Source organism: Nerophis lumbriciformis, linkage group LG03, assembly GCF_033978685.3.
Source record: "Nerophis lumbriciformis linkage group LG03, RoL_Nlum_v2.1, whole genome shotgun sequence".
Lineage (NCBI taxonomy): Eukaryota > Metazoa > Chordata > Actinopteri > Syngnathiformes > Syngnathidae > Nerophis > Nerophis lumbriciformis.
The window spans coordinates 17965167-17993138 of NC_084550.2; the positions used below are offsets into that span (position 1 = coordinate 17965167).

Sequence of the window (27972 nt, forward strand, 5' to 3'; positions counted from 1 at the left end):
CGGGGGTAATTTTTGGTGATTTAACCCCCAATTCCAACCCTTGATGCTGAGTGCCAAGCAGGGAAGAATGCTGGTATGAGCTTTTAAACATAACCCGTTAACTGCTGCCAATCAAATGGTGAATAAGATACTCTTTAGGGTTCATATGTTTGTAAATCTGACTGTGATGAAGTCAGTGCCTCACCAGCCATCAACCTCACCGCACGACACTGATATATTTATATATAATTTGTTTTTTTGTTCTTAAAATGCATTGTCTATTCTGGTCCTTTGTGGCTTGCTAACTATTTTTTTGTACTGTGACAAAAGTCTTGACGTCTTTTCAGGGAGTCCAATATTTGTTTAGTCACGTTACAACAATAAGAGCATGACCTGACTGAATATTCATTGACAGGAGCATTAATACACTTGTAATGATTGCAAAGACCTATTCACAATTTTTTACGTAAACCCTTTAATATATTTACAATTCATATATATAATTGTATTACTCAAATATATATACATACGCCAAGTTGTACTGTATTTTGTTGTCAACGGCGTTCCGTACTTGGGTTTCCAAGCCAGTGGCTGCACGCATGCGCAATACAACTCGTCGCACACCGAGTTCCGGTGCAGACGCTGGATCTGCTAAGAGCGTCGTTTAATACACACATTAAACGTCATAGTTGACTTTTTTTTATTTCAACTTTGTTACCGCGGGAAGTGGGACAACAAAGATGCCTGAGAGTAAGTAACTTGAGCCTGGGTGCAAATTGTTAGCTGTTTGCACCACAGCTGAGCTAACGCTAGCATGAGCTAACCGTGCTAGCTAACATTGTTATTAAATATCAGATCATTTTAACGGCAAAAATAATAATCACGATTAATTTTTTCAAATTATCTGATCTCGAATAATATCACTATTATTTTTATTAAATTGAAGTCGGACTGTCCCATGCGGGATTATCGCGAGTACCGTTGCATCGCGACTGTTTACTCGGTGCAACGGTACAGGTAACTGTACCTCGGTTTTAAAGTTAAAGTTAAAATACCACTAATAGTCACACACAAACTAGGTGTGGTGAAATTACCCTCTGCGTTTGACCCATCCCCTTGTTCCACCCCCTGGGAGGTGAGAGGAGCAGTGAGCAGCAGCGGTGGCCACGCTCGGGAATCATTTTTGGTGGTTTTCCTTCTTTTCCGGTACATTTTGCGAGAGTAAAGACAACTTTTTTCCCCCTCTCAAAGTCATTTTGCTTGTCACACTCATCAAATGTGAATTCTGCAGCAAACAAAGTATCGGTTGTGTACAGAACACTACAATTTTTTTTACTTCAAGTTAACTTTTACTAAACAACACTTTCAAATAGAGATGTCCGATAATGGCTTTTTTGACGATATTCCGATATTGTCCAACTCTTAATTACCGATTCAGATATCAACCGATACCGATATGTACAGTCGTGGAATCAGGGGCGCTGCTCGGGATTTTGGGCCCCATGAAAAGAATCTTTACAGGGCCCCCAAAACAGTGTAATTATTTTTTCTGTATTATAATTTCATCATCATTAGGGGCCTCTCTGGGCCCCCCTCCATCATGGGCCCCTAGAATCTGTCTCCTTAACCCCCCCCATTTCGGCGCCCCTGCGTGGAATTAACTCATTATTATGCCTAATTTTGTTGTAATGCCCCGCTGGATGCATTAAACAATGTAACAAGGTTTTCCAAAATAAATCAACTCAAATTATGGAAAAAAAAAATGCCAACATGGCACTACCATATTTATTATTGAAGTCACAAAGTGCATTCTTTTTTTAACATGCCTCAAAACAGCAGCTTGGAATTTGGGACATGCTTTGTGCTGTTGTGTTTATGTTGTGTTACGGTGCGGACGTTCTCCCGAAATGTGTTTGTCATTCTTGTTTGGTGTGGGTTCACAGTGTGGCGCATATTTGTAATAGTGTTAAAGTTTTTTATACGGCCACCCTCAGTGTGACCTGTATGTTTGTTGACCAAGTATGCAATGCATTCTCTTGTGTGTGTGAAAAACCGTAGATATTATGTGATTGGGCCGGCATGCAAAGGCAGTGCCTTTAAGGTTTATGGCGCTCTGTACTTCTCCCTACGTCCGTGTACACAGCGGCGTTTTAAAAAGTCATACATTTTACTTTTTAAAACCGATACCGATAATTTTCGATATTACATTTTAAAGCATTTATCGGCCGATATCGGCAGTCCGATATTATCGGACATCTCTACTTTCAAATGTTAAATTATTGTGCTTTGGCAAACAAGCGGTGACCGAGATTGTGGAGGGGGTTTTTTTAATTCAAAAACTGTAGCATATATTAAATTAAATTACATTAAAAGTAAAATAATGTGTAACCCACACAGAAAACAAGTTTTATGATTATTTTAGGAGCAAAATGTTTTTTTTGTAATCCACGAACTCAAAAATGATTTGAACACAAAGTGTCTGTATGCAGGCTCCAGGACCCTCCGCGACCCCAAAAGGGACAAGCGGTAGAAAATGGATGGATGGATGGATATCAGAGGAGTTGAATATTTGCAGACACATAAACAAAAAGTCTGATTAAAAAATATTTAGATGTAAAAATGCCTTATTCTGATTAAATTAGTGGGTGTGCTTATTTCTCCCAGTCGGGACTAACAAAGACTCCTTAGTGCCTGCAAGTCCATATTCAGAGCAGGATTACTGGTGAGCGGCAGCAGATAGAAAGTGAAACTAAAGCCGCTGCTCCTTTTAAATGTTTCAGTTTCTATGCTAGTGTTAGTTATATTAAAATGCCTAATTATGATTAAATTAGTGGGTGTGTTTATTTCTCCCAGTCGGGACTAACAAAGACTCCTATGAGTGCCTGCAAGTCCGCATTCAGAGCAGGATTACTGGTGAGCGGCAGCAGATAGAAAGTGAAACTAAAGCCACTGCTCCTTTTAAACGTTTCAGTTTCCATGCTAGTGTTAGTCATATTAAAATGCCTTATTATGATTAAATTAGTGGGTGTGTTTATTTCTCCCAGTCGGGACTAATAAAGACTCCTATGAGTGCCTGCAAGTCCGCATTCAGAGCAGGATTACTGGTAGATAGAAAATGAAACTAAAGCCTCTGCTCCTTTTAAATGTTTCAGTTTATATGCTACTGTTAGTCATATTAAAATGCCTTATGATTAAATTAGTGGTGTGTTTATTTCTCCCAGTCGGGACTAATAAAGACTCCTTAGTGCCTGCAAGTCCGCATTCAGAGCAGGATTACTGGTAGATAGAAAATGAAACTAAAGCCTCTGCTCCTTTTAAATGTTTCAGTTTATATGCTACTGTTTGTCATATTAAAATGCCTTATGATTAAATTAGTGGTGTGTTTATTTCTCCCAGTCGGGACTAATAAAGACTCCTTAGTGCCTGCAAGTCCGCATTCAGAGCAGGATTACTGGTAGATAGAAAATGAAACTAAAGCCTCTGCTCCTTTTAAATGTTTCAGTTTCTAAGCTAGTGTTAGTCATATTAAAATGCCTTATTATGATTAAATTAGTGGGTGTGTTTATTTCTCCCAGTTGGGACTAATAAAGACTTTTAGTGCCTGCAAGTCCGCATTCAGAGCAGGATTACTGGTGAGCGGCAGCAGATAGAAAGTGAAACTAAAGCCGCTGCTCCTTTTAAATGTTGTTTCAACGCTATTGTTATTAAATATCAAATGTTTTGTTTCCAGCGGAGAGTTATTCCAACCCTCTGGCCCCCGAGGGTCACGATGTGGACGACGGCCGGGCTGCCGCGCAGTACGTACTTCTGGCCCCGCCCCCAACCCACAGCTGTGTATGTGTGTGCGCGTGCTGACATTAACGTGTGTGTCTGCAGGTCAAAGTTGACAAATGACGACTTCAGGAAGTTGCTGATGACGCCACGTGCCACGCCTTCTTCGGCCCCGCCCTCCAAGTCCAGACATCATGAGTGCGTCTTCGTTGTCACACCTGTAAATATTTGGTCGACAACAATAACAATGACATGTTTTCCTTACCCAGAATGCCGAGGGACTACAATGAAGATGAAGATCCCGCGGCAAGGAGACGGAAGAAGAAGAGGTGAGGTCACTCCTTCCCGCTTGTACACTGTGTCTGAGGCTGCGCCGCCATGACATGACGCTTGTGTTGGCGGCAGCTACTACGCTAAGCTACGCCAGCAGGAAATGGAACGAGAGAGAGAACTGGCCGAGAAGTATCGAGATCGGGCTCGAGAGCGCAGGGACGGCGTCAACAAAGACTACGAAGAGACCGAACTGATCAGCACCACCGCCAACTACCGAGCCGTCGGACCCTCGGCCGAGGCGTGAGTAATGCTAACAATGGCCATGCTAATGCGACCGCGGTGATGACGTGTCTGCGACGCAGGGATAAGTCAGCGGCAGAAAAACGTCGGCAGCTGATCCAGGAGTCCAAGTTTTTGGGTGGTGACATGGAGCATACTCACTTGGTGAAAGGTCTGGACTTTGCTCTGTTGCAGAAGGTGAGAAAAACACACACACACACACACACACACACACACACACACACACACACACACACACACACACACACATTCTTGTATTTGGTACCTTCTTGAGACCTCCGAAAAATGCCTACCTTTTTAGGACCACCCTTTCTAGATATATAAAGATTTGTATCTACAACATTAATAATATATACATACTATGCAAATATAAAAAAGGTAAGCTTTTCGTAAAAAAAATTGTTGTTTAATGTTTTTGTTTGTAATTGGTTTTTAATCTTCATTATTTACTTCAAGTTATTACAGTATGTCTCTATATACATATTTTTTAAATTGTTTTTATTAATTTTGGCCAAAGGGGGCGCATTTATCAATTTCTTTTACACACTTGTTATTACATATATAATAATGGTAACACTTAAGTATGGGGAACATATTCTAAGTAACAAAGACTTAATTGAGAGTTATTTGGACACTAGGGGAACATATTCTAAGTAACAGACTTAATTTAGAGTTATTTGGTTAGGGTTAGAGGGTTAGGGTTGTATAATGAGGCCATGCAGAAAAAGGCATTAATAAGTACTTAATAATGACTAATTAAGAGCCAATATGTTACTAATTTGCATGTTAATAAGAAACTAATTAATGGTGAATATGTTCCTCATACTAAAGTGTTACCTTAATAATATGTACATACTATGCAAATATGAAAAAGGTAAGCTTTTAGTAAACTTTTTTTATTTTTTTAAATTGTTTTTTAATCTTCATTATTTACGGTACTTCGTTATTACAGTATGTCTCTGCATACATTTTTGTATTTTTTTTACTTTGGCCAAAGAGGGCGCATTTATTTTTCTTACACACACTTGTTATTACATATGTTGGCCACAGGGGGAGCACTTCAAATTGTTACACACACTTGTTATTTCATATGTTCACCAGAGGGGGAGCACTTTTAAAACCGACACACAGTCAGTTTGAAAAATCCCTCCTTTTTGGGACCACCCTTATTTTGATAGATTTCACCACCAGGGGGTGCAAATGAGACATTCTCTATTAGATGCAATGGTTTTCCGTATTGGGACCATGATTTATGTCCTAACTTATTCACCGGTCCTCATATGGACGGCACTTTCTTTTCCTTGTTGTCTCAAGAATGGTAGGAATACAAGAACACACACACACACACACACACACACACACACACACACACACACAACACACATTCTTGTATTTGTTACTTTCTTGAGACCTCCGAAAAATGCCTACCTCTTTAGGACCACCTTTTATAGATATATAAAGATTTGTATTTACAACATTGATAATATATACATACTATGCACATATAAAAAAGGTAAGCTTTTAGGAAAAACATTTTTTTGTTTGACATTTTTTGTTTTTAATTGGTTTTTAATCTTCATTATTTACTTAGTTATTACAGTATGTCTCTATATACATATATATATATATATATATATATATATATATATATATATATATATATATATATATATATTTATTTATTTATTTTTTTTTTTTAATACATTTTGGCCAAAAGGGGCGCATTTCAATTTCTTACACACACTCACTACATATGTTGGCCAGAGGGGAAGCACTTAAAAAAATTTTACACACACTTGTTATTTCATATGTTGACCAGAGGGAGAGCACTTTTAAAACCGACACACAGTTAATTTAAAAAATCCCGTCTTTTTGGGACCACCCTAATTTTGATAGATTTCACCACCAGGGGTGCAAATGAGACGTTCTCTATTAGATGCAATGGTTTTCCGTATTGGGACCATGATTTAGGTTCTAACTTGTTCACCGGTCCTCATATGGAAGGTACTTTTCCGTGTTGATGTCTCAAGAAGGGTAGAAATAAAAGAACACACACACTCAGGAATGCTCAGGAACACTCAGGTGATGTTTTTGTGGGTGTATTCATCAGGTGAGAGCAGAAATCTGCAGCAAAGAGAAGGAAGAAGAAGACATGATGGAGAAAGTCCAGAAGGAGGCCAAGTAGGAGCTCTTTCTCATTATTACATGACAAACAGAATGATTGCATACATTTGGTGAAAAGCGGCATTTTAAAAGGAGTGTATCAAAGTGTATTTGACCAGGATAACTTCATTTTTCTATTCGAATGGGATGAAATCTGAGTGAAAATATTAGATGTGCTAGGTCAGTAGTAGACCTCAAACAAAGTGTTTTTCAGGGCCTATACAGTTACGTAGAGGTGGGGTATATAATTGATTTTTAAACGCTTGGCTATTAGGACATGGGCGATTGTAAAATCGATTAGTAAATGTCATTAATGGATTATTTATTTATTCTATATAAAGTAATGCAGACACTTCGAAAATTTGGCCAGTTCCTTTATTTTATGTTCCAGTTCTGCACACATTTCCATTCATTGAATAAATATCATGGCAAATAATTAATCCAGCACACCTGTGAAGTGAAAACCCTTTCAGGTGACTACCTCTTGGAGCTCATCGAGAGAATGCCAAGCGTGTGCAAAGCAGTGATCCGAGCAAAGGGTGGCTATTTTGAAGGAACTAGAATATAAAACATGTTTTCAGTTATTTCACCTCTTTTTTTTGTTAAGTACATAACTCCACATGTGTTCATTCATAGTTTTGATGCCTTCAGTGACAATCTACAATGTAAATAGTAGGGGTGTAACGGTACACAAAAATTTCGGTTCGGTACGTACCTCGGTTTAGAGGTCACGGTACGGTTCATTTTCGGTACAGTAAGAAAACATCAAAATATACATTTTTGAGTTATTTATTTGCCAAATTTGCAAAATCTTCCACCAAAAATATTTTTTCTTAGTGGAATATTTGATGTGAAGTAATCGGAACCTTGGATAGGTCAATAATTCATAATAACATTGATTTTAATTCAATATTATGTAGGGATTAGGGATGTCCCGATCCGATATTTGGATCGGATCGGCCGCAGATATTTGCCAAAAAATGCGTATCGGCAAGGCATGGGAAAATGCTGATCCAGATCCAGTTAAAAAAAAAACTCCGCTCCGTGTTTTCCAACGCACCTATTTAAATAATACATTCCACTTTTCTGCTCCTCCCTCAGTTCCGTTCCGCATTTTCCAGCACACCTTCAACACATCCACAGGTCTGTGGATTCTCACGCAGTTGCTTTTAGCTGCTGGCATGACACGACAGGCTCTTCTCACTCTTTTCTGTGTCTCCCTCTCACAGACAGCAAGCGCACCTTCTTACACACGTCACATACCGTCACGTCACATACTGTCACGTCATACGTCACATACGTATACGTCCTCCCCGAGCAGAGAGGTAGCAGCATGGCTAACGTTAGCTGTGATGCTAGCTCAGCCGTGTGACCAATGTTCTCTCTAAGGTGCGCGCTTGTGCAATTGCGCACTGCTCAAACGTCCTCTGCGCATAGCAATTATATGCCACGCACAAAATCAAATAAGAAAATAAGCGCATAACAATTTTCGACACACGGACACGACAGAGAAAACAGTTTTCGTCATCATTGTTCAAATATTATAACGTCTGTCGAGACGCTTATCTCCAATCGGTGCCACACGTCCACACCATCAAAATGCAGAGGCAAAAATTTCCAGATCAACACAGTATGAAAAAATTAGTGATTTTTTTTAGTTGTGATTTCCTTCTCTGCATGAAAGTTTAAAAGTAGCATATATTAATGCAGTATGAAGAAGAATGCTTTAATGTAGACATGCCTTGAAAGAAAATTGAGAAAATCAAGACTACATTTCCTGCAAATGGGTGCATTTCTACCCTATATTTTAACTTTAGATTTATTCTCATATCAAACTCTTTTGGCTGTCTTTTTGACACTTACATCCGGCGCCCCCCTCCACACCCTGGATTATAAATAATGTAAATAATTCAATGTGATTATCTTGTGTGATGACTGTATTATGATGATAGTATATATCTGATAGTATATATCTGTATCATGAATCAATTTAAGTGGACCCCGACTTAAACAAGTTGAAAAACTTATTGGGGTGTTACCATTTAGTGGTCAATTGTACGGAATATGTACTTCACTGTGCAACCTACTAATAAAAGTCTCAATCAATCGATCAAAACACATAGAATCATCATACTGATGTGATTAAATGCATCAAGTGTTCATTCAAGGCTGAGGCAAAATATCGAGATATATATCGTGTATCGCAATATGGCCTTAAAATATCGCAATATTAAAAAAAGGCCATATCGCCCAGCCCTAGTTTCAATGATGCCATTTCTGTTTGTCATGTATAATTTTGTCTATTTTGTGTTTATCCTTGAATAAACAGGTCAGTTTCTTGTTACCAACCATTGTGTATTATTCAAACTCCCCTAATTCAGCTGGTTAGTTGTTATCAAGAGTACTAAAACCCTTTTCAACATGATTCTGACAACTAAGTAGGCTAAATAACTTTAAACTTTAATACATGCTCGGATAGGCCAGTATCGGTCAGTATCGGTATCGGTCAGTATCGGTATCGGATCGGAAATGCAAAAACAATATCTGTATCGGATCGGAAGTGCAAAAACCTGGATCGGGACATCCCTAGTAGGGATGTCCGATAAATGCGTTAAAATGTAATATCGGAAATTATTGGTATCGTTTTTTTTATTATCAGTATCGTTTTTTTTATTAAATCAACATAAAAAACACAAGATACACTTACAATTAGTGCACCAACCCAAAAAAACTCCCTCCCCCATTTATACTCATTCACACAAAAGGGTTGTTTCTTTCTGTTATTAATATTCTGTTTCCTACATTATATATCAATATATATCAATACAGTCTGCAAGGAATACAGTCCGTAAGCACACATGATTGTGCGTGCTGCTGGTCCACTAATAGTACTAACCTTTAACAGTTAATTTTACTCATTTTCATTAATTTCTAGTTTCTATGTAACTGTTTTTATATTGTTTTACTTTCTTTTTTATTCAAGAAAATGTTTTTAATTTATTTATATTATTTTTTTTTTTTTTTAAAAAAGGACCTTATCTTCACCATACCTGGTTGTCCAAATTAGGTATAATAATGTGTTAATTCCACGACTGCATATATTGGTTGATATTGATATCGGTTGATATCGGTATCGGTAATTAAAGAGTTGGACAATATCGGATAACGGCAAAAAGCCATTATCGGACATCCCTATTATGATGTTTTGAGCAATGACAGTTTGAAAGAAAAAAAAAAGTTTGTTTTATTAGTCAACATTGCAACTTTTTCTAAATTACATTTCACCTTTAAGCTTTTTTATTTCACTTTTGTTATGTTTTTGTTTATTTTGATAGTATTTTTAGAATGTGCCGTGGGCCTTTAAAACATTAGCTGTGTACCGCAAATGGCCTCCGGGGCACACTTTTGACACCCTTGCTATAGATAATAAAAAATCTATGGCATTTGAGGCATTTAAGAAACTCCGCCCTGACAGCTCCGCAAGAGAGGACATGTCCGGTGAAAAGAGGACGTATGGTCAGTCTATCGTAGCCCGTTAGCTACGATAACAATAACGATAATGCCGTGTGTTGTGCCTCGGTGTACATTGTTTACACAACGTGCGTTACGCTACTTAATATGTCCGTGTGGAAACTCGTTCGGTACACCTCCGAACCGAACCGGAACCCCTGTACCGAAACGGTTCAATACAAATACACGTACCGTTACACCCCTAGTAAATAGCCATGAAAATGAAGAAAAACGCATTGAATCAGAGGGTGTATCCAAACTTTTGGCCTGTACTGTAAATATATTGGAGTTAGTAAAAGGAAGATCCAGGAGAAGTACTAACTATTTATTTTAGTTCATGAGGGCACCTTCTTTAGTCCCACTTTGTGTGTGTTTTGCAGGAAAGATGTCGAACCCGAGGAGAAGATTGAGTTTAAGACTCGTATCGGTCAGTGATGAGTCATAAAGGTGCTTTGCTCAAAGTGCTGAGTCATGCTGCTGTGCTCAGGTCGGAGTATCTACCGCATGGTGTTCCGCTCCGGTCAGATGGAGAGGAACGAGCTCTTCCTGCCGGGCCGGATGGCGTACGTGGTGGACCTGGACGACGAGTTCACCGACACCGACATTCCCACCACGCTCATTCGCAGCAAGGCCGACTGTCCCAGCATGGAGGTACCCCGACTACGCTCACACCCGTCCTTTGTGCGGTCATTAAGTGCCTGTGTGTGTTGCTCTGTTGCAGGCTCAGACCACCCTGACCACCAACGACATTGTTATCTCCAAGCTGACTCAGATTTTGTCTTACCTCCGCCAAGGAACTCGTCACAAGAAGATCAAGAAGAAGGACAAAGGTAGACCTTCTACCATCCTAGTCATGTCCGTTGTGTCCTTGGGCAAGACACTTCACCCTTGCTCCTTATGGCTGCTGGTTAGCGCCTTGCATGGCAGCTCCCGCCATCGGTGTGTGAATGTGTGTGTGAATGGGTAAATGTGGAAATAGTGTCAAAGCGCTTTGAGTACCTTGAAGGTAGAAAAGCGCTATACAAGTAAAACCCATTTATCATTTATTTAGACCACATTTTGTTGCCACGTAACTAAAAAAAATGCAATTTCGTCGTGGAGAGCCGAACTGAAATGCTAAGAGTTAGCACGCTAGCTACCGTATTTTTCGGACTGTTAGTCGGTTTTTTTCATAGTTTGGTGCGACTTATACTCAGGAGCGACTTATGTGTGAAATTATTAACACATTACCGTAAAATATCAAATAATATTATTTAGCTCATTCACGTAAGAGACTAGACGTATAAGATTTCATGGGATTTAGCGATTAGGAGTGACAGATTGTTTGGTAAACGTATAGCATGTTCTATATGTTATAGTTAGGTACCGTATTTTCCGCACCATAAGGCGCCCTGGGTTAAAAGCCGCGCCTTCAATGAACGGCATATTTCAAAACTTTGTCCACCAATAAGCCGCCCCGTGTTGTAAGCCGCATCTAACTGCGCTAAAGGAATGTCAAAAAAACAGTCAGATAGGTCAGTCAAACTTTAATAATATATTAAAAACCAGCGTTCTAACAACTCTGTTCACTCCCAAAATGTACGCAAATGTGCAATCACAAACATACGTATATCAACATGGACAGAGCTGCGTGAAAAAAGCCACCCGGCCTCTTCGCGTAAACTTAAACTTACCTTAACCACTCGCTCATCTTTTCTTCATCCATCCCTTCGAGTTAGCTTTTATGATGACGCCGGCTGGAAAGGTCTCTTTTGGCAAGGTCTTCCTTTTGAATATCACCATGGGTGGAAGTTAGCATGGCAAGCTAGAACCACAGTGAAGGATGACTTCTCATTCCCTGTGGTGCGAATATTCACCGTACGTGCTCCCGTTCCACAGTGCGGTTCACAGGAATATCAGTTGCTGTGAAATACGGTAGTAATCCGTGTGCGGATGGAGAGATTGCGTCTTTTCATGAACCGGATCCTTGTCGCTTAGTAGGAGCCATTTTGTGGTCTTTACAGATGTAAACAGGAAATGAAACGTACGGTGATATCCGCGCGTTTTTTCTTCTTCTTCCGGGGGCGGGTGGTTGCTTACAGTAGAAGAAGAAGCGCTTCCTGTTCTATGGGGGCGGGTGCTTACCTTGGCGGTTGCTTGCGTAGAAGAAGAAGCGCTTCCTGTTCTACCGGGAAAAAAGATGGCGGCTGTTTACCTAAGTTGCGAGATCGAAACTTTATGAAAATGAATCTTAATATTTATCCATATATAAAGCGCACCGGGTTAAAAGCCGCACTGTCAGCTTTTGAGTAAATTTGTGGTTTTTAGGTGCGGCTAATGGTGCGGAAAATACGGTATATTGTAGCGTCCCGGAAGAGTTAGTGCTGCAAGGGGTTCTGGGTATTTGTTCTGTTGCGTTTATGTTGTGTTACGGTGCGGATGTTCTCCCGAAATGTGTTTGTCATTCTTGTTTGGTGTGGGTTGACAGTGTAGCGCTTATTTGTAACAGTGTTAAAGTTGTTTATACGGCCACCCTCAGTGTGAGCTGTATGGCTGTTGCATTCACTTGTGTGTGTGAAAAGCCGTAGATATTATGTGATTGGCTGTCTTTAAGGTTTATTGGCGCTCTGTACTTCTCCCTACGTCCGTGTACCACTCCATACAGCGGCGTTTTAAAAAGTCATCAATTTTGCTTTTTGAAACCGATATCGATAATTTCCGATATTACATTTTAAAGCATTTATCGGACGATAATATCGGCAGTCCGATGTTATCGGACATCTCTACTCACTACGTTTACCGTATTTTTCGGACTATAAGTCGCAGTTTTTTTCATAGTTTGGCCGGGGGTGCGACTTATACTCAGGAGCGACTTATGTGTGAAATTATTAACACATTACCGTAAAATATCAAATAATATTATTTAGCTCATTCACGTAAGAGACTCGACGTATAAGATTTCATGGGATTTAGCGATTAGGAGTGACAGATTGTTTGGTAAACGTATAGCATGTTCTATATGTTATAGTTATTTGAATGACTCTTACCATAATATGTTACGTTAACATACCAGGCACGTTCTCAGTTGGTTATTTATGCCTCATATAACGTACACTTATTCAGCCTGTTGTTCACTATTCTTTATTTATTTTAAATTGCCTTTCAAATGTCTATTCTTGGTGTTGGGTTTTATCAAATATATTTCCCCAAAAAATGTGACTTATACTCCAGTGCGACTTATATATGTTTTTTTCCTTCTTTATTATGCATTTTCGGCCGGTGCGACTTATACTCCGAAAAATGCGGTAGATAGTGTCAGGTAACAAAAAACATGATTCAACAGTTAGCGTGTGTCAAGTACCAAGATACAGTACTGTATTTTCCGGACTATAAAGCGCACTTAAAATCCTTTTTTTTCCTCAAAATTCGACAGTGCGCCTAATGTACGGAATGATTCTGGTTTTGCTTACCGACCTCGAAGCAATTTTATTTGGTACATGGTGAAATGATAAGTTTGACCAGTAGATGGCAGTCAAACATAAGTAAAGTACCGATTGTCACACACACACTAGGTATAGCGGTATAGCTCGGTTGGTAGAGTGGCCGTGCCAGCAACTTGAGGGTTCCGGGTTCGATCCCCGCTTCCGCCATCCTAGTCACTGCCGTTGTGTCCTCGGGCAAGACACTTCACCCACCTGCCCCCAGTGCCACCCACACTGGTTTAAATGTAACTTAGATATTGGGTTTCACTATGGAAAGCGCTTTGAGTCACTAGAGAAAAAGCGCTATATAATTATAATTCACTTCACCAATTTTTTTCGGGTGTGGCGAAATTGTTCTCTGCATTTGACCCATCACCCTTGATCACCCCCTGGGAGGTGAGGGGAGCATTGAGCAGCAGCGGTGGCCGCACCCGAGAATAATTTTTAGTGATTTAACCCCCAATTCCAACCCTTGACGCTGAGTGCCAAGCAGGGAGGTAATGGGTCCAATTTTAATAGTCTTTGGTATGACTCGGCCGGGGTTTGAACTCACAACCTACCGATCTCATATAAGAGATACGTGTCGACTGCAATATGATGGCAGTCACACATAAGAGATAAGTGTAGACTGCAATATGACTCAAGTAAACAACGCCAACATTTTATATGTTCCATTAAAAATATAGAACATTACACACGGCGCTCAAAAATCTTATCAAAATGTTTTAGTAGGACTTTGGTAAGCTATGAAGCCGCACCGCTTGATGGATTGTACTGTGCTTCAACATACGAGTATTATGATGTGTGTATAAGGTAAGACATATTATCTGGCGTTTTGTTTCGCATTATGCAAAATAAACTTTTCTTACCTTCTGGTACCTGCTGATCTGTATTTGGGATCTGCATGAGTCCTGAAAAATTGCTTCCATCCGCCTTTATAGTCCGTGCCGAAGTCATAGTCGATAAGCTTCTTCTTTTTCTCTATCTTCTTGTTATGGGACATTCATTTGGTGATGACAGCATGAATTTTTATGTAACAAAATATGTCGATGATGACAGTATGAGTTTTAATGTAAAACAATATTTTAATTATGACTGCATGAATGTTTATGTAACAAAATATGTTAGTGATGACAGCATGAATGTTTATGTAACAAAATATCTTAGTGATGATGACAGCATGAATGTTTGTGTCACAAAATATGTCGGTGATGACAGCACGAATGTTTGTGTAACAAAATATGTCAGTGATGACAGCATGAATGTTTATGTAACAAAATATGTCAGTGATTACAGCATTGATGTTTGTGTAACAAAATATGTCGTCATGACAGCATGAATGTTTATGTAACAAAATATGTCGGTGATGACAGCATGAATGGTTACGTAACAAAATATGTCGATGATGACAGCATGAGTTTTTAATGTAAAACAATATTTTGATTATGACTGCATGAATGTTTATGTAACAAAATATGTCAGTGATGAAAGCATGAATGTTTATGTAACAAAATATGTCAGTGATGACAGCATGAATGTTTATGTAACAAAATATTTCGGTGATGACAGCATAAATGTTTGTGTAACAAAATGTCAATGATTACAGCGTGAATGTTTATGCAACAATGTCACTGATTACAGCATTAATGTTTATGTAACAAAATATGTTGTGATGACAGCATTAATGTTTATGTAACAAAATATGTCGGTGATGACAGCATGAATGTTTATGTAACAAAATATGTCGGTGATGACAGCATGAATGTTTATGTAACAAAATATGTCGATGATGACCGCTTGAGTTTTAATGTAAAACAATATTTTAATTATGACTGCATGGATGTTTATGTAACAAAGTATGTCAGTGATGACAGAATAATGTTTGTGTAACAAAATATGTCAGTGATGACAGCATGAATTTTTGTGCAACAAAATATGTCAGGGATGACAGCATGAATGTTTATGTAACAAAATATGTCAGTGATTACAGCATTAATGTTTATGTAACAAAATATGTCAGTGATTATAGCATTAATGTTTATGTAACAAAATATGTCAGTGACTACAGCATTAATGTTTATATAACAAATTATGTCGTGATGACAGCATGAATGTTTATGTAACAAAATATGGCAACGACGGCATGAATGTTTATGTAACAAAATATGTCGGTGATGACAGCATGAATGTTTATGTAACAAAATATGTCGATGACAGCATTAATGTTTATGTAACAAAATATGTCAGTGATTATAGCATTAATGTTTATGTAACAAAATATGTCAGTGACTACAGCATTAATGTTTATATAACAAATTATGTCGTGATGACAGCATGAATGTTTATGTAGCAAAATATGGCAACGACGGCATGAATGTTTATGTAACAAAATATGTCGGTGATGACAGCATGAATGTTTATGTAACAAAATACCGTATTTTCCGCACCATAAGGCGCCCTGGGTTAAAAGCCGCGCCTTCAGTGAACGGCATATTTCAAAACTTTGTCCACCTATAAGCCGCCCGGTGTTGTAAGCCGCATCTAACTGCGCTAAAGGAATGTCAAAAAAACAGTCAGATAGGTCAGTCAAACTTTAATAATATATTAAAAACCAGCGTTCTAACAACTCTGTTCACTCCCGAAATGTACGCAAATGTGCAATCACAAACATACGTATATCAACATGGACAGAGCTGCGTGAAAAAAGCCACCCGGCCTCTTCGCGTAAACTTAAACTTACCTTAACCACTCGCTCATCTTTTCTTCATCCATCCCTTCGAGTTAGCTTTTATGATGACGCCGGCTGGAAAGGTCTCTTTTGGCAAGGTCTTCCTTTTGAATATCACCATGGGTGGAAGTTTCATTAGCATGGCAAGCTAGAACCACAGTGAAGGATGACTTCTCATTCCCTGTGGTGCGAATATTCACCGTACGTGCTCCCGTTCCACAGTGCGGTTCACAGGAATATCAGTTGCTGTGAAATACGGTAGTAATCCGTGTGCGGATGGAGAGATTGCGTCTTTTCATGAACCGGATCCTTGTCGCTTTGTAGGAGCCATTTTGTGGTCTTTACAGATGTAAACACACAAAGGAAATGAAACGTACGGTGATATCCGCGCGCTTTTTCTTCTTCTACGCGGGCGGGTGGTTGCTTACAGTAGAAGAAGAAGCGCTTCCTGTTCTATGGGGGCGGGTGCTTACCTTGGCGGTTGCTTGCGTAGAAGAAGAAGCGCTTCCTGTTCTACCGGGAAAAAAGATGGCGGCTGTTTACCGAAGTTGCGAGACCGAAACTTTATGAAAATGAATCTTAATATTTATCCATATATAAAGCGCACCGGGTTAAAAGCCGCACTGTCAGCTTTTGAGTAAATTTGTGGTTTTTAGGTGCGGCTAATAGTGCGGAAAATACGGTATGTCGATGACAGCATGAATGTTTATGTACGGTAACAAAATATGTCAGTGATGATAGCATGAATGTTTATGTAACAAAATATGGCAATGACAGCACGGATGTTTATGTAACAAAATATGTCAGTGATGACAGCATAATGTTTGTGTAACAAAATATGTCAGTGATGACAGCATGAATTTTTGTGTAACAAAATATGTCAGTGATGACAGCATGAATGTTTATGTAACAAAATATGTCAGTGATTACAGCATTAATGTTTATGTAACAAAATATGTCAGTGATTACATCATTAATATTTATGTAACAAAATATGTCAGTGATTACAGCATTAATGTTTATATAACAAATTATGTCGCGATGACAGCATAAATGTTTATGTAACAAAATATGGCAATGACGGCATGAATGTTTATGTAACAAAATATGTCGGTGATGACAGCATGAATGTTTATGTAACAAAATATGTCGATGATGACAGCATGAATGTTTATGTAACAAAATATGTCAGTGATGATAGGATGAATGTTTATGTAACAAAATATGGCAATGACAGCACGAATGTTTATGTAACAAAATGTCGGTGATGAAAGCATGAATGTTTATTTAACAAAATATGTCAGTGATGACAGCATGAATGTTTATGTAACAAAATATTTTGGTGATGACAGCATAAATGTTTGTGTAACAAAATGTCAATGATTACAGCGTGAATGTTTATGCAACAATGTCACTGATTACAGCATTAATGTTTATGTAACAAAATATGTTGTGATGACAGCATTAATGTTTATGTAACAAAATATGTCGGTGATGACAGCATGAATGTTTATGTAACAAAATATGTCGGTGATGACAGCATGAATGTTTATGTAACAAAATATGTCGATGATGACCGCTTGAGTTTTAATGTAAAACAATATTTTAATTATGACTGCATGGATGTTTATGTAACAAAGTATGTCAGTGATGACAGAATAATGTTTGTGTAACAAAATATGTCAGTGATGACAGCATGAATTTTTGTGCAACAAAATATGTCAGGGATGACAGCATGAATGTTTATGTAACAAAATATGTCAGTGATTACAGCATTAATGTTTATGTAACAAAATATGTCAGTGATTATAGCATTAATGTTTATATAACAAATTATGTCGTGATGACAGCATGAATGTTTATGTAACAAAATATGGCAACGACGGCATGAATGTTTATGTAACAAAATATGTCGGTGATGACAGCATGAATGTTTATGTAACAAAATATGTCGATGACAGCATGAATGTTTATGTAACAAAATATGTCAGTGATGATAGCATGAATGTTTATGTAACAAAATATGGCAATGACAGCACGGATGTTTATGTAACAAAATATGTCAGTGATGATAGCATAATGTTTGTGTAACAAAATATGTCAGTGATGACAGCATGAATTTTTGTGTAACAAAATATGTCAGTGATGACAGCATGAATGTTTATGTAACAAAATATGTCAGTGATTACAGCATTAATGTTTATGTAACAAAATATGTCAGTGATTACATCATTAATATTTATGTAACAAAATATGTCAGTGATTACAGCATTAATGTTTATATAACAAATTATGTCGTGATGACAGCATAAATGTTTATGTAACAAAATATGGCAATGACGGCATGAATGTTTATGTAACAAAATATGTCGGTGAAGACAGGATGAATGTTTATGTAACAAAATATGCCGATGATGACAGCATGAATGTTTATGTAACAAAATATGTCAGTGATGATAGGATGAATGTTTATGTAACAAAATATGGCAATGACAGCACGAATGTTTATGTAACAAAATATGTCGATGATGACCGCTTGAGTTTTAATGTAAAACAATATTTTAATTATGACTGCATGGATGTTTATGTAACAAAGTATGTCAGTGATGACAGAATAATGTTTGTGTAACAAAATATGTCAGTGATGACAGCATGAATTTTTGTGCAACAAAATATGTCAGTGATTACAGCATTAATGTTTATGTAACAAAATATGTCAGTGATTATAGCATTAATGTTTATGTAACAAAATATGTCAGTGACTACAGCATTAATGTTTATATAACAAATTATGTCGTGATGACAGCATGAATGTTTATGTAACAAAATATGGCAACGACGGCATGAATGTTTATGTAACAAAATATGTCGGTGATGACAGCATGAATGTTTATGTAACAAAATATGTCGATGACAGCATGAATGTTTATGTAACAAAATATGTCAGTGATGATAGCATGAATGTTTATGTAACAAAATATGGCAATGACAGCACGGATGTTTATGTAACAAAATATGTCAGTGATGACAGCATAATGTTTGTGTAACAAAATATGTCAGTGATGACAGCATGAATTTTTGTGTAACAAAATATGTCAGTGATGACAGCATGAATGTTTATGTAACAAAATATGTCAGTGATTACAGCATTAATGTTTATGTAACAAAATATGTCAGTGATTACATCATTAATATTTATGTAACAAAATATGTCAGTGATTACAGCATTAATGTTTATATAACAAATTATGTCGTGATGACAGCATAAATGTTTATGTAACAAAATATGGCAATGACGGCATGAATGTTTATGTAACAAAATATGTCGGTGATGACAGCATGAATGTTTATGTAACAAAATATGCCGATGATGACAGCATGAATGTTTATGTAACAAAATATGTCAGTGATGATAGGATGAATGTTTATGTAACAAAATATGGCAATGACAGCACGAATGTTTATGTAACAAAATATGTCGGTGATGACCGCATGAATGTTTACGTAACAAAAAATGTCAGTGATTACAGCATGAATGTTTATGTAACAAAACATGTCGTGATGACAGCATGAATGTTTATGTAACAAAATATGGCAATGACAGCATGAATGTTTATGTAGCAAAATATGGCAATGACAGCATGAATGTTTATGTAACAAAATATGGCAATGATAATGGCATGAATATTTATGTAACAATGGATTGTGTTTCAGGTAAAGTTGATGAAAAAAAAGCTCCAGAGGCTGATCTCAGGTCAGTCAAGAAACACACTTTTGACTGCTTATGGTAGCTGCTGTTGTCATATTGGGTGTGTGTATGGTTGTGTGTGTGTGTGTTCCAGCATCTTTGATGACATCGGTGACTATGTGGCATCCTCGGCGTCCTTGTCCAAACCTCCAAAAGACAAAGAGAGACACAGAGAGCGAGAGAGAGAGAAAGAGAAAGAGCGGGACAGAGAAGAGGAGAAGAACCGCAGACACACCTACTTTGACAAAGCTCATGGAGACCAAAACCAGGTTACACACACACACACACAATGCTGTTTGACCTAAAACAGTGTGTAAAGTATTTGTTGTGTATTTGTGTTTAGGCGATGGAGGTGGAGTCAGGTAAGTAACACAATTATCAACGTTTAGCTTTGAGTAGATGACATGTTGTATGTGTGTGTGTGTGTGTGTGTGTGTGACAGGTCCAGGATCAGTCGGAGATCAGATCAAGTTGATCAATGAAAAGTTTGCTGGAGCAGCAGGCAGCCAATGGCAGGGCCAGGATCCATATCCTTTTATGCTACTATTGTGTGTGTGTGCGCGTGTGTGTGTGTGTTTGAGTCCTTAACATCTGTCACCTCCTTGCCTCAGAGGAGAGATGCTAAAGAACATTTGGGAGATTTCTTCGGAGGATCAAACTCCTACGCTGAATGTTACCCTGCTACGTAAGAAACACACACACACACACACACACACACATTGACTTGTACTTGAACGCTGTGTGTGTATGTGTTAATGTGCAGTATGGATGACCTGGCAGTGGACAGTGATGAGGAAGTTGACTACAGTAAGATGGACCAGGTAAGTGTAATATACGACATGTATAAAGAGAGTATAGGCAACTAAACCTGAGGCGCTATGTTTGACGCCAAGGACGTGTGCAACCTGATGAAATACACCCAAATAATAAATCTAATTATGGTTCTAGATATACTCCGGCTTATAAGTCTACAATAAAACATGCTTACATGTAGTCAAAATATAATTTTGGGGCAATTTTGCGGCCTAACACGCTCCCTCCGGCGGAATAAACATGGAAAAAAAATACACAGAATGACGAAAATAACTTATTACCCTTATTTTGTCAAAATCTTCATTTGCTTTAGGCCAAAAATTACGGACAAAGGATGACTTTTGTGTGAAGTATGTCAACTGTGGTGGCTGCCTCCAATGTACTTGAAATCACTGCACAATATACAGTACAGGCCAAAAGTTTGGACACGCCTTCTCATTCAATGCATTTTCTTTATTTTCATGTAGATTGTCACTGAAGTCATCAAAACTATGACACCTGTGAAGTGAAAACCATTTCAGGTTTTCACTTCACTTCAAGCTTGTGGTGAGAATGCCAAGAGTGTGCAAAACAGTAATCAGAGCAATGGGTGGCTATTTTGAAGAAACTAGAATATCAAACATGTTTTCAGTTATTTCACCTTTTGTTGTTAAGTACATAACTCCACATGTGTTCATTCATAGTTTTGATGCCTTCAGTGACAATCTATAATGTAAATAGTCCTGAAAATAAAGAAAGTGAAGTGAATTATATTTACATAGTGCTTTTCTCTAGTGACTCAAAGCCCTTTACATAGTGAAACCCAATATCTAAGTTACATTTAAACCAGTGTGGGTGGCACTGGGAGCAGGTGGGTAAAGTGTCTTGCCCAAGGACACAACGGCAGTGACTCGGATGGCGGAAGCAGGAATCGAACCTGAAACCCTCAAGTTGCTGGCATGGCCACTCTATCAACCGAGCTTTGCCGAAAAAACATTGAATGAGAAGGTGTGTCCAAACTTTTGGCCTGTACTGTACTTCACACAAAAGTCATTCTTTGTCCGTAATTTTTGGCCCAAAGCTAATGAAGATTTTGACAAAATAAGGGTAATAAGTTATTTTCGTCATTCTGTGTATTTTTTTCAATGTTTATTACGCCGGAGAGAGCATGTTAGACAGCTTGCTGGTCACTAAACACAGCAGGAATATATATATAGTGGAATGCATCAATTACGGCCCAAAATTATATTTTGACTAAATGTAAGCATGTTTTATTGTACATTTATGAGCTGGAGTACAGTACAGTACAGTACAGGCCAAAAGAGCTTTCAAAATATAAAATAAAAAGACTAGATTTCAAGAAAAAATACTAAAAACTAGTGAAATTAACTAGCTCCATGGAAAGATAATTTTACTCTTCCTGAAGACCTCCTGAATTAAGATTTGTACATTACAAAACAAAAAGTTGGACACCTTCTCATTAAATGCGTTTTCTTTATTTTCATGACTATTGACATTGTAGATTGTCACTGAAGGCATCAAAACTATGAATGAACACATGTGGAGTTATGTACTTAACAAAAAAAGGTTAAATAACTGAAAACGTGTTATATTCTAGTTTCTTCAAAATTGCTCTGATTACTGTTTTGCACACTCTTGGCATTCTCTCGATGAGCTTGAAGAGGTAGTCAGCTGAAATGGTTTTCACTTCACAGGTGTCATAGTTTTGGTGCATTCACTGACCATCTACAAGGTAAAAATCATAAAAATAAAAAAATGCATTGGAATGACGAGAAGGTGTGTCCAAACTTTTGGCCTGTACTGTACTCCAGCTCTAAATGTACAATAAAACATGCTTACATTTACTCAAAATATAATTTTGGGGCAATTTTGGGGCCGTATTTGATGCATTCCACTATATATATTCCTGCTGTGTTTAGTGACCAGCAAGCTGTCTAACACGCTCTTTCTGGCGTAATAAACATGAAAAAAAAATACACAGAATGACAAAAATAACCTATTACCCTTATTTTGTCAAAATCTTCATTAGCTTTAGCCCAACAAGTACGGACAAAGGATGACTTTTGTGTGAAGTACAGTACAGGCCAAAAGTTTGGACACACCTTCTCATTCAATGCATTTTCTTTATTTTCATGACTATTGACATTGTAGATTGTCACTGAAGGCATCAAATCTATGAATGAACACATGTGGAGTTATGTACTTAACAAAAAAAGGTGAAACAACTGAAAATATATTCTAGTTTCTTCAAAATAGCCACCCTTTGCTCTAATTACTGCTTTGCACACTCTTGGCATTCTCTCGATGAGCTTGAAGAGGTAGTCACCTGAAAGGGTTTTCACTTCACAGGTGTCATAGTTTGGATGCCTTCAGTGACAATCTACAATGTAAATAGTCATGAAAATAAAGAAAACGTATTGAATGAGAAGGTGTGTCCAAACTTTTGGCATGTACTGTATATTGTGCAGTGATTACAAGTACATTGGAGGCAGGCACTACAGTTGACATACCGTATTTTTCGGACTATAAGTCGCAGTTTTTTTCATAGTTTGGCCGGGCTCCAGTACGACTTATATATGTTTTTTTCCTTTTTTATTATGCATTTTCGGCAGGTACGACTTATACTCCGGTGCGACTTATACTCCGAAAAATACGGTACTTCACACAAAAGTCATAAAAATAGCAGCAGAGTACACCAATAACGGCTGCAAAATTATACATTGACCAAATAAAAGCATGTTTTATTGTAAGTTTATGAGAATAGGGTTGTCCCGATACCAATATTTTGGTACCGGAACCAAAATGTATTTTGATACTTGTCTAAACAAAGGGGACCACAATAAAAGGGCATTATTGGCTTTATTTGAACAAAAAAATCTCACTGTACATTAAACATATGTTTCTTATTGCAATCAAATGACAATTTTTCCGTTAAACTCTAAAGGCTTAGTTGGCCTTATGTGTGGACAGCACCTTTTAGCTCTTATTTCCAAAATTGTGTACACTACTGAATTGGGGTCTTATGCCGACATATGGACATCTGGTGGTGTCAGAAGAGTATAACATACAATGGAATTTGGAGAAAAAAAAGTGTAAAAATAAAAATTTGCATGTCACTACACTGGACTAAGTACATCATATTAAAAGATGATTTTTAGTTTTTATTCTAATTAAGGTCCAATAAGCCCACATAGCAAAGAGAAATAAAAAAAGCATGTAAACAAACAGCTTGGGCCTTAAGAGGTTAAATAAAATAGTGAACATACTTGACTTCTCTTTAGGTAGTAAGTAAGCAAAACAAACAAACTCCTAATAAGTCTGCTGACGTATGCAGTAACATATTTTGTCATTTATCATTCTATTATTTTGTCAACATTATAAAGGACAAGCTGTAAAAATTGATTGTTAATCCACTTGTTCATTTACTGTTAATATCTGCTTATTTTCCTTAAAATATAATAACTTATTCTTCTGTTGCTTTGATGCTTTACATTCGTTTTGAAAGATACCACAAATTTGGGTATCGATCCGATACCAAGTAGTTACAAGGTCATATTTAAAGTCCTCATGTGTCCAGGGACGTATTTAATGAGTTTGTAAACATCCATCCATCTTTTACAGCACCCTTTTGTTAATATTCAGAACCGCTAGCTCGCTGTTGGCTGCTAGCTATTGTATCCCTCTACGGTGTGCAGTGAAACATGTTTAGCCATTCCTCGTCCTGCAGTGATAATGATACTTGTAAGAAACTTACTTGATTTGTCACCATAGAGGCGAGGATTGGGGATTCAGAAGTAGCTAAAACACTGCGGATGGACGTTTGTGCTGAGCAGAGTTTCAGTGTAAAAAGCTTCACCATTATGGTTAGTTTTTAAGCCAAAATGCGTCCATTCCCCCTTCCTGTCTACACAATGTTTCTGCTTGTAAGTACCCCGTGCGTGTGCGTTGCCGAACATGCTCCTCTGGTCGTGAAACTAACAATGTCGCGCCGTCAAGCCTGTAGAAAGAAAAAAGAAGGTACCGGTATTTTTCAGAGGCAGTATAGTACCGTTTTTAAGTCATTAGCACTAATTAGAGATGTCCGATAATGGCTTTTTGGCCGATATTCCACTATTGTCCAACTCTTAATTACCGATTCCGATATCAACCGATACCGATATATACAGTTGTGGAATTAACACATTATTATGCCTAATTTTGTTGTGATGCCCCGCTGGATGCATTAAACAATGTAACTTTACCATGAATTGATTAACGTGGACCCCGACTTAAACAAGTTGAAAAACTTATTTGGGTGTTACCATTTGGTGGTCGATTGTACGGAATATGTACTGTACTGTGCAACCTACTAATACAAGTTTCAATCAATCAAAAACAAGGTTTTCCATAATAAGAGAACAACTTCAACTCCAGTTATGGAAAAAAAGTGCCAACATGGCACTTCCATATTTATTATTGAATCATTACTTTTTTTAACATGCCTCAAAACAGCTTGGAATTTGGGACATGCTCTTCCTGAGATAATCCTGATATCCACTACAACTATGGGAAATACTATACTTTGACTTTCACAAAGTGCATTATTAATTATTTTTTTTTTAAACATGCCTCAAAACAACAGCTACAAAAACAATGAAGGCACACAACTTCAGTCCAGAGTATACTAAAGCATACTTGCCAACCTTGAGACCTCCTAATTCGGGAGATGGGAGTGGGGTTTGGTGGTAGCGGGGGGTGTATATTCTAGCGTCTCGGAAGAGTTAATGCTGCAAGGGCTTCTGGGTATTTGTTCTGTTGTGTTTATGTTGTCTTACGGTGCGGATGTTCTCCCGAAATGTGTTTGTCATTCTTGTTTGGTGTGGGTTCACAGTGTGGCGCATATTTGTAACAGTGTTAAAGTTGTTTATACGGCCACCCTCAGTGTAACCTGTATGGCTGTTGACCAAGTAGGCCTTGCATTCACTTATGTGTGTGTAAAAGCCGCATATATTATGTGACTGGGCCGGCACGCTGTTTGTATGGAGGAAAAGCGGACGCGACGACAGGTTGTAGAGGATGCTAAAGGCAGTGCCTTTAAGGCACACCCCCAATATTGTTGTCCGGGTGGAAATCGGGAGGAATTCGGGAGAATTATTATCGGGAGGGGCACTGCCATATTTATTATTGAAGTCACAAAGTGCATTATTTTTTTTAACATGCCTCAAAACAGCAGCTTGGAATTTGGGACATGCTCTCCCTGAGATATTCCTGATACCCACTACAACTATGGGAAATACTATACTTTGACTTTCACAAAGTGCATTATTTTTTTTATTTTTTTTAAACATGCCTCAAAACAACAGCTACAAAAACAATGAAGGCACACAGCTTCAGTCCAGAGTATACTAGAGCATACTTGCCAACCTTGAGACCTCCTAATTCGTGAGATGGTGGCGGGGTTTGGTGGTAGCGGGGGGTGTATATTGTAGCGTCCTGGAAGAGTTAATGCTGCAATGGGTTCTGGGTATTTGTTCTGTTGTGTTTATGTTGTGTTACGGTACGGATGTTCTCCCGAAATGTGTTTGTCACTCTTGTTTGGTGTGGGTTCACAGTGTGGCGCATATTTGTAACAGTGTTAAAGTTGTTTATACGGCCACCCTCAGTGTGACCTGTATGGCTGTTGACCATGTAGGCCTTGCATTCACTTATGTGTGTGTAAAAGCCGCATATATTATGTGACTGGGCCGGCACGCTGTTTGTATGGAGGAAAAGCGGACGCGACGACAGGTTGTAGAGGATGCTAAAGGCAGTGCCTTTAAGGCACGCCCCCAATATTGTTGTCCGGGTGGAAATCGGGAGGAATTTGGGAGAATTATTATCGAGAGGGGCACTGAAATTCGGGAGGGTTGGCAAGTATGCCCTACGTCCGTGCAGCGGCGTTTTAAAAAGTCATTAATTTTACATTTTGAAACCGATACCGATAATTTCCGATATTACATTTTAAAGCATTTATCGGCCGATAATATCGGGCATCTCTAGTACTAATGAATTAAAAACCGTACAACCCTAGTTTAGAACTATTTTTAGTCGTATTATCTTGGTTGATTTCGTCAGGAAAACTAACAACTGCAATTGCACGTCGCCTCTTATTTAGTTGGCCATACAAGACTCTGACTGTATCGTACTGTATATACAACCCCCCCCTAGTGGCCACTTGCCTCATCTACACACAAAAAGAAAGAAGAAAATAAAAAGAAGTCATGAAATTGTGTGGCGTTTCAGGGCAACAAAAAAGGGCCGCTGGGTCGTTGGGACTTTGACACCCAGGAGGAATATTCCGACTACATGAACAACAAGGAAGCGCTGCCCAAGTACGTAGAAACCCGTCAACTTTTCCACGCCCCCCAGCAGCCGACGGCGCGCTGATGGCGTTTGGTTCCACAGGGCGGCGTTCCAGTACGGCATCAAGATGTCAGAAGGCCGGAAGACTCGCCGCTTCAAGGAGACCAACGAGAAGGCGGAGCTTGACCGCCAGTGGAAGAAGATCAGCGCGGTGAGACTCCGCCCTGTCGCGGCCACCTTTTGGCGACGTCACCGTGATGTCATCCCATGCGTCTTCTCTTTCAGATCATCGAGAAGCGGAAGAAGATGGAGGCCGACGGGTGAGTTATCCTCAGCGCTTTGACCTCGTTAAGACCCAAATACTTAAACTCCACCCCTTTTCTGGCCCTCAGGGTGGACGTGAAACGACCCAAATACTGAAGCATCTGCCCAAGGTCAAAGTTTGTTCTTGCCTGTGTGTTTTTTTGTTTTTTTTCAAAGACTGTTTGTGATAATAGTTGTGACTTGACAATTAAAATAAAGTATTTTTGGTCAAATGAAAATTTGCTTTCCAATTTAGCAAAGCGTGGCCCTGATTAGTACATTAAATTTACTTAATGCCTCTGTCCCTCACACACACAACTAAGGATATAACTTCCATATGTTTCTATTGAAGCACCTTTAATCAAATACCATTATTTACACAGAGAATCACGTATTATAACAGCAATTTACGTAAAGAGCTTAAGTTTTTTGTATGCTTTTGTTATTATAACCTTACACAGTACACAAAACGAGGCATTTACTGTTTTTTTTAGGCCATCTCTCCAGTGGCGAGATCATCTCTAAGAAGAGATTTAAAAAAACAAAAAAAACATTACATGGTAGCCATTACAATAATATGCTTGTTTACTTTGTAATTCTAT

At 38.3% G+C, this 27972-nt stretch overlaps 1 protein-coding gene across 1 annotated transcript; it reads left to right on the plus strand.

Annotated features, from left to right (window-relative positions):
* Positions 1–567: 567 nt before the first annotated feature.
* ik (IK cytokine) lies at positions 568–27609 on the plus strand. Its single transcript, XM_061934663.1, has 20 exons — positions 568–729; positions 3710–3776; positions 3856–3948; positions 4020–4079; positions 4156–4323; positions 4386–4500; positions 6434–6504; positions 10377–10423; positions 10484–10647; positions 10718–10826; positions 19900–19939; positions 20028–20202; positions 20277–20295; positions 20376–20459; positions 20531–20618; positions 20697–20754; positions 27008–27096; positions 27170–27278; positions 27353–27387; positions 27460–27609. The coding sequence occupies exons 1-20, from the start codon at positions 720–722 to the stop codon at positions 27485–27487; spliced, it is 1629 nt and encodes a 542-aa protein (XP_061790647.1). The 5' UTR covers positions 568–719; the 3' UTR covers positions 27488–27609.
* Positions 27610–27972: the final 363 nt, after the last annotated feature.

Coding starts and splice junctions, on each gene's coding strand:
- ik (XM_061934663.1), top strand. Junction 3,777..3,855: donor GACGGCCGGGCTGCCGCGCA/GTACGTACTTCT, acceptor GTGTGTCTGCAG/GTCAAAGTTGACAAATGACG. Junction 10,424..10,483: donor TGAGTTTAAGACTCGTATCG/GTCAGTGATGAG, acceptor TGCTGTGCTCAG/GTCGGAGTATCTACCGCATG.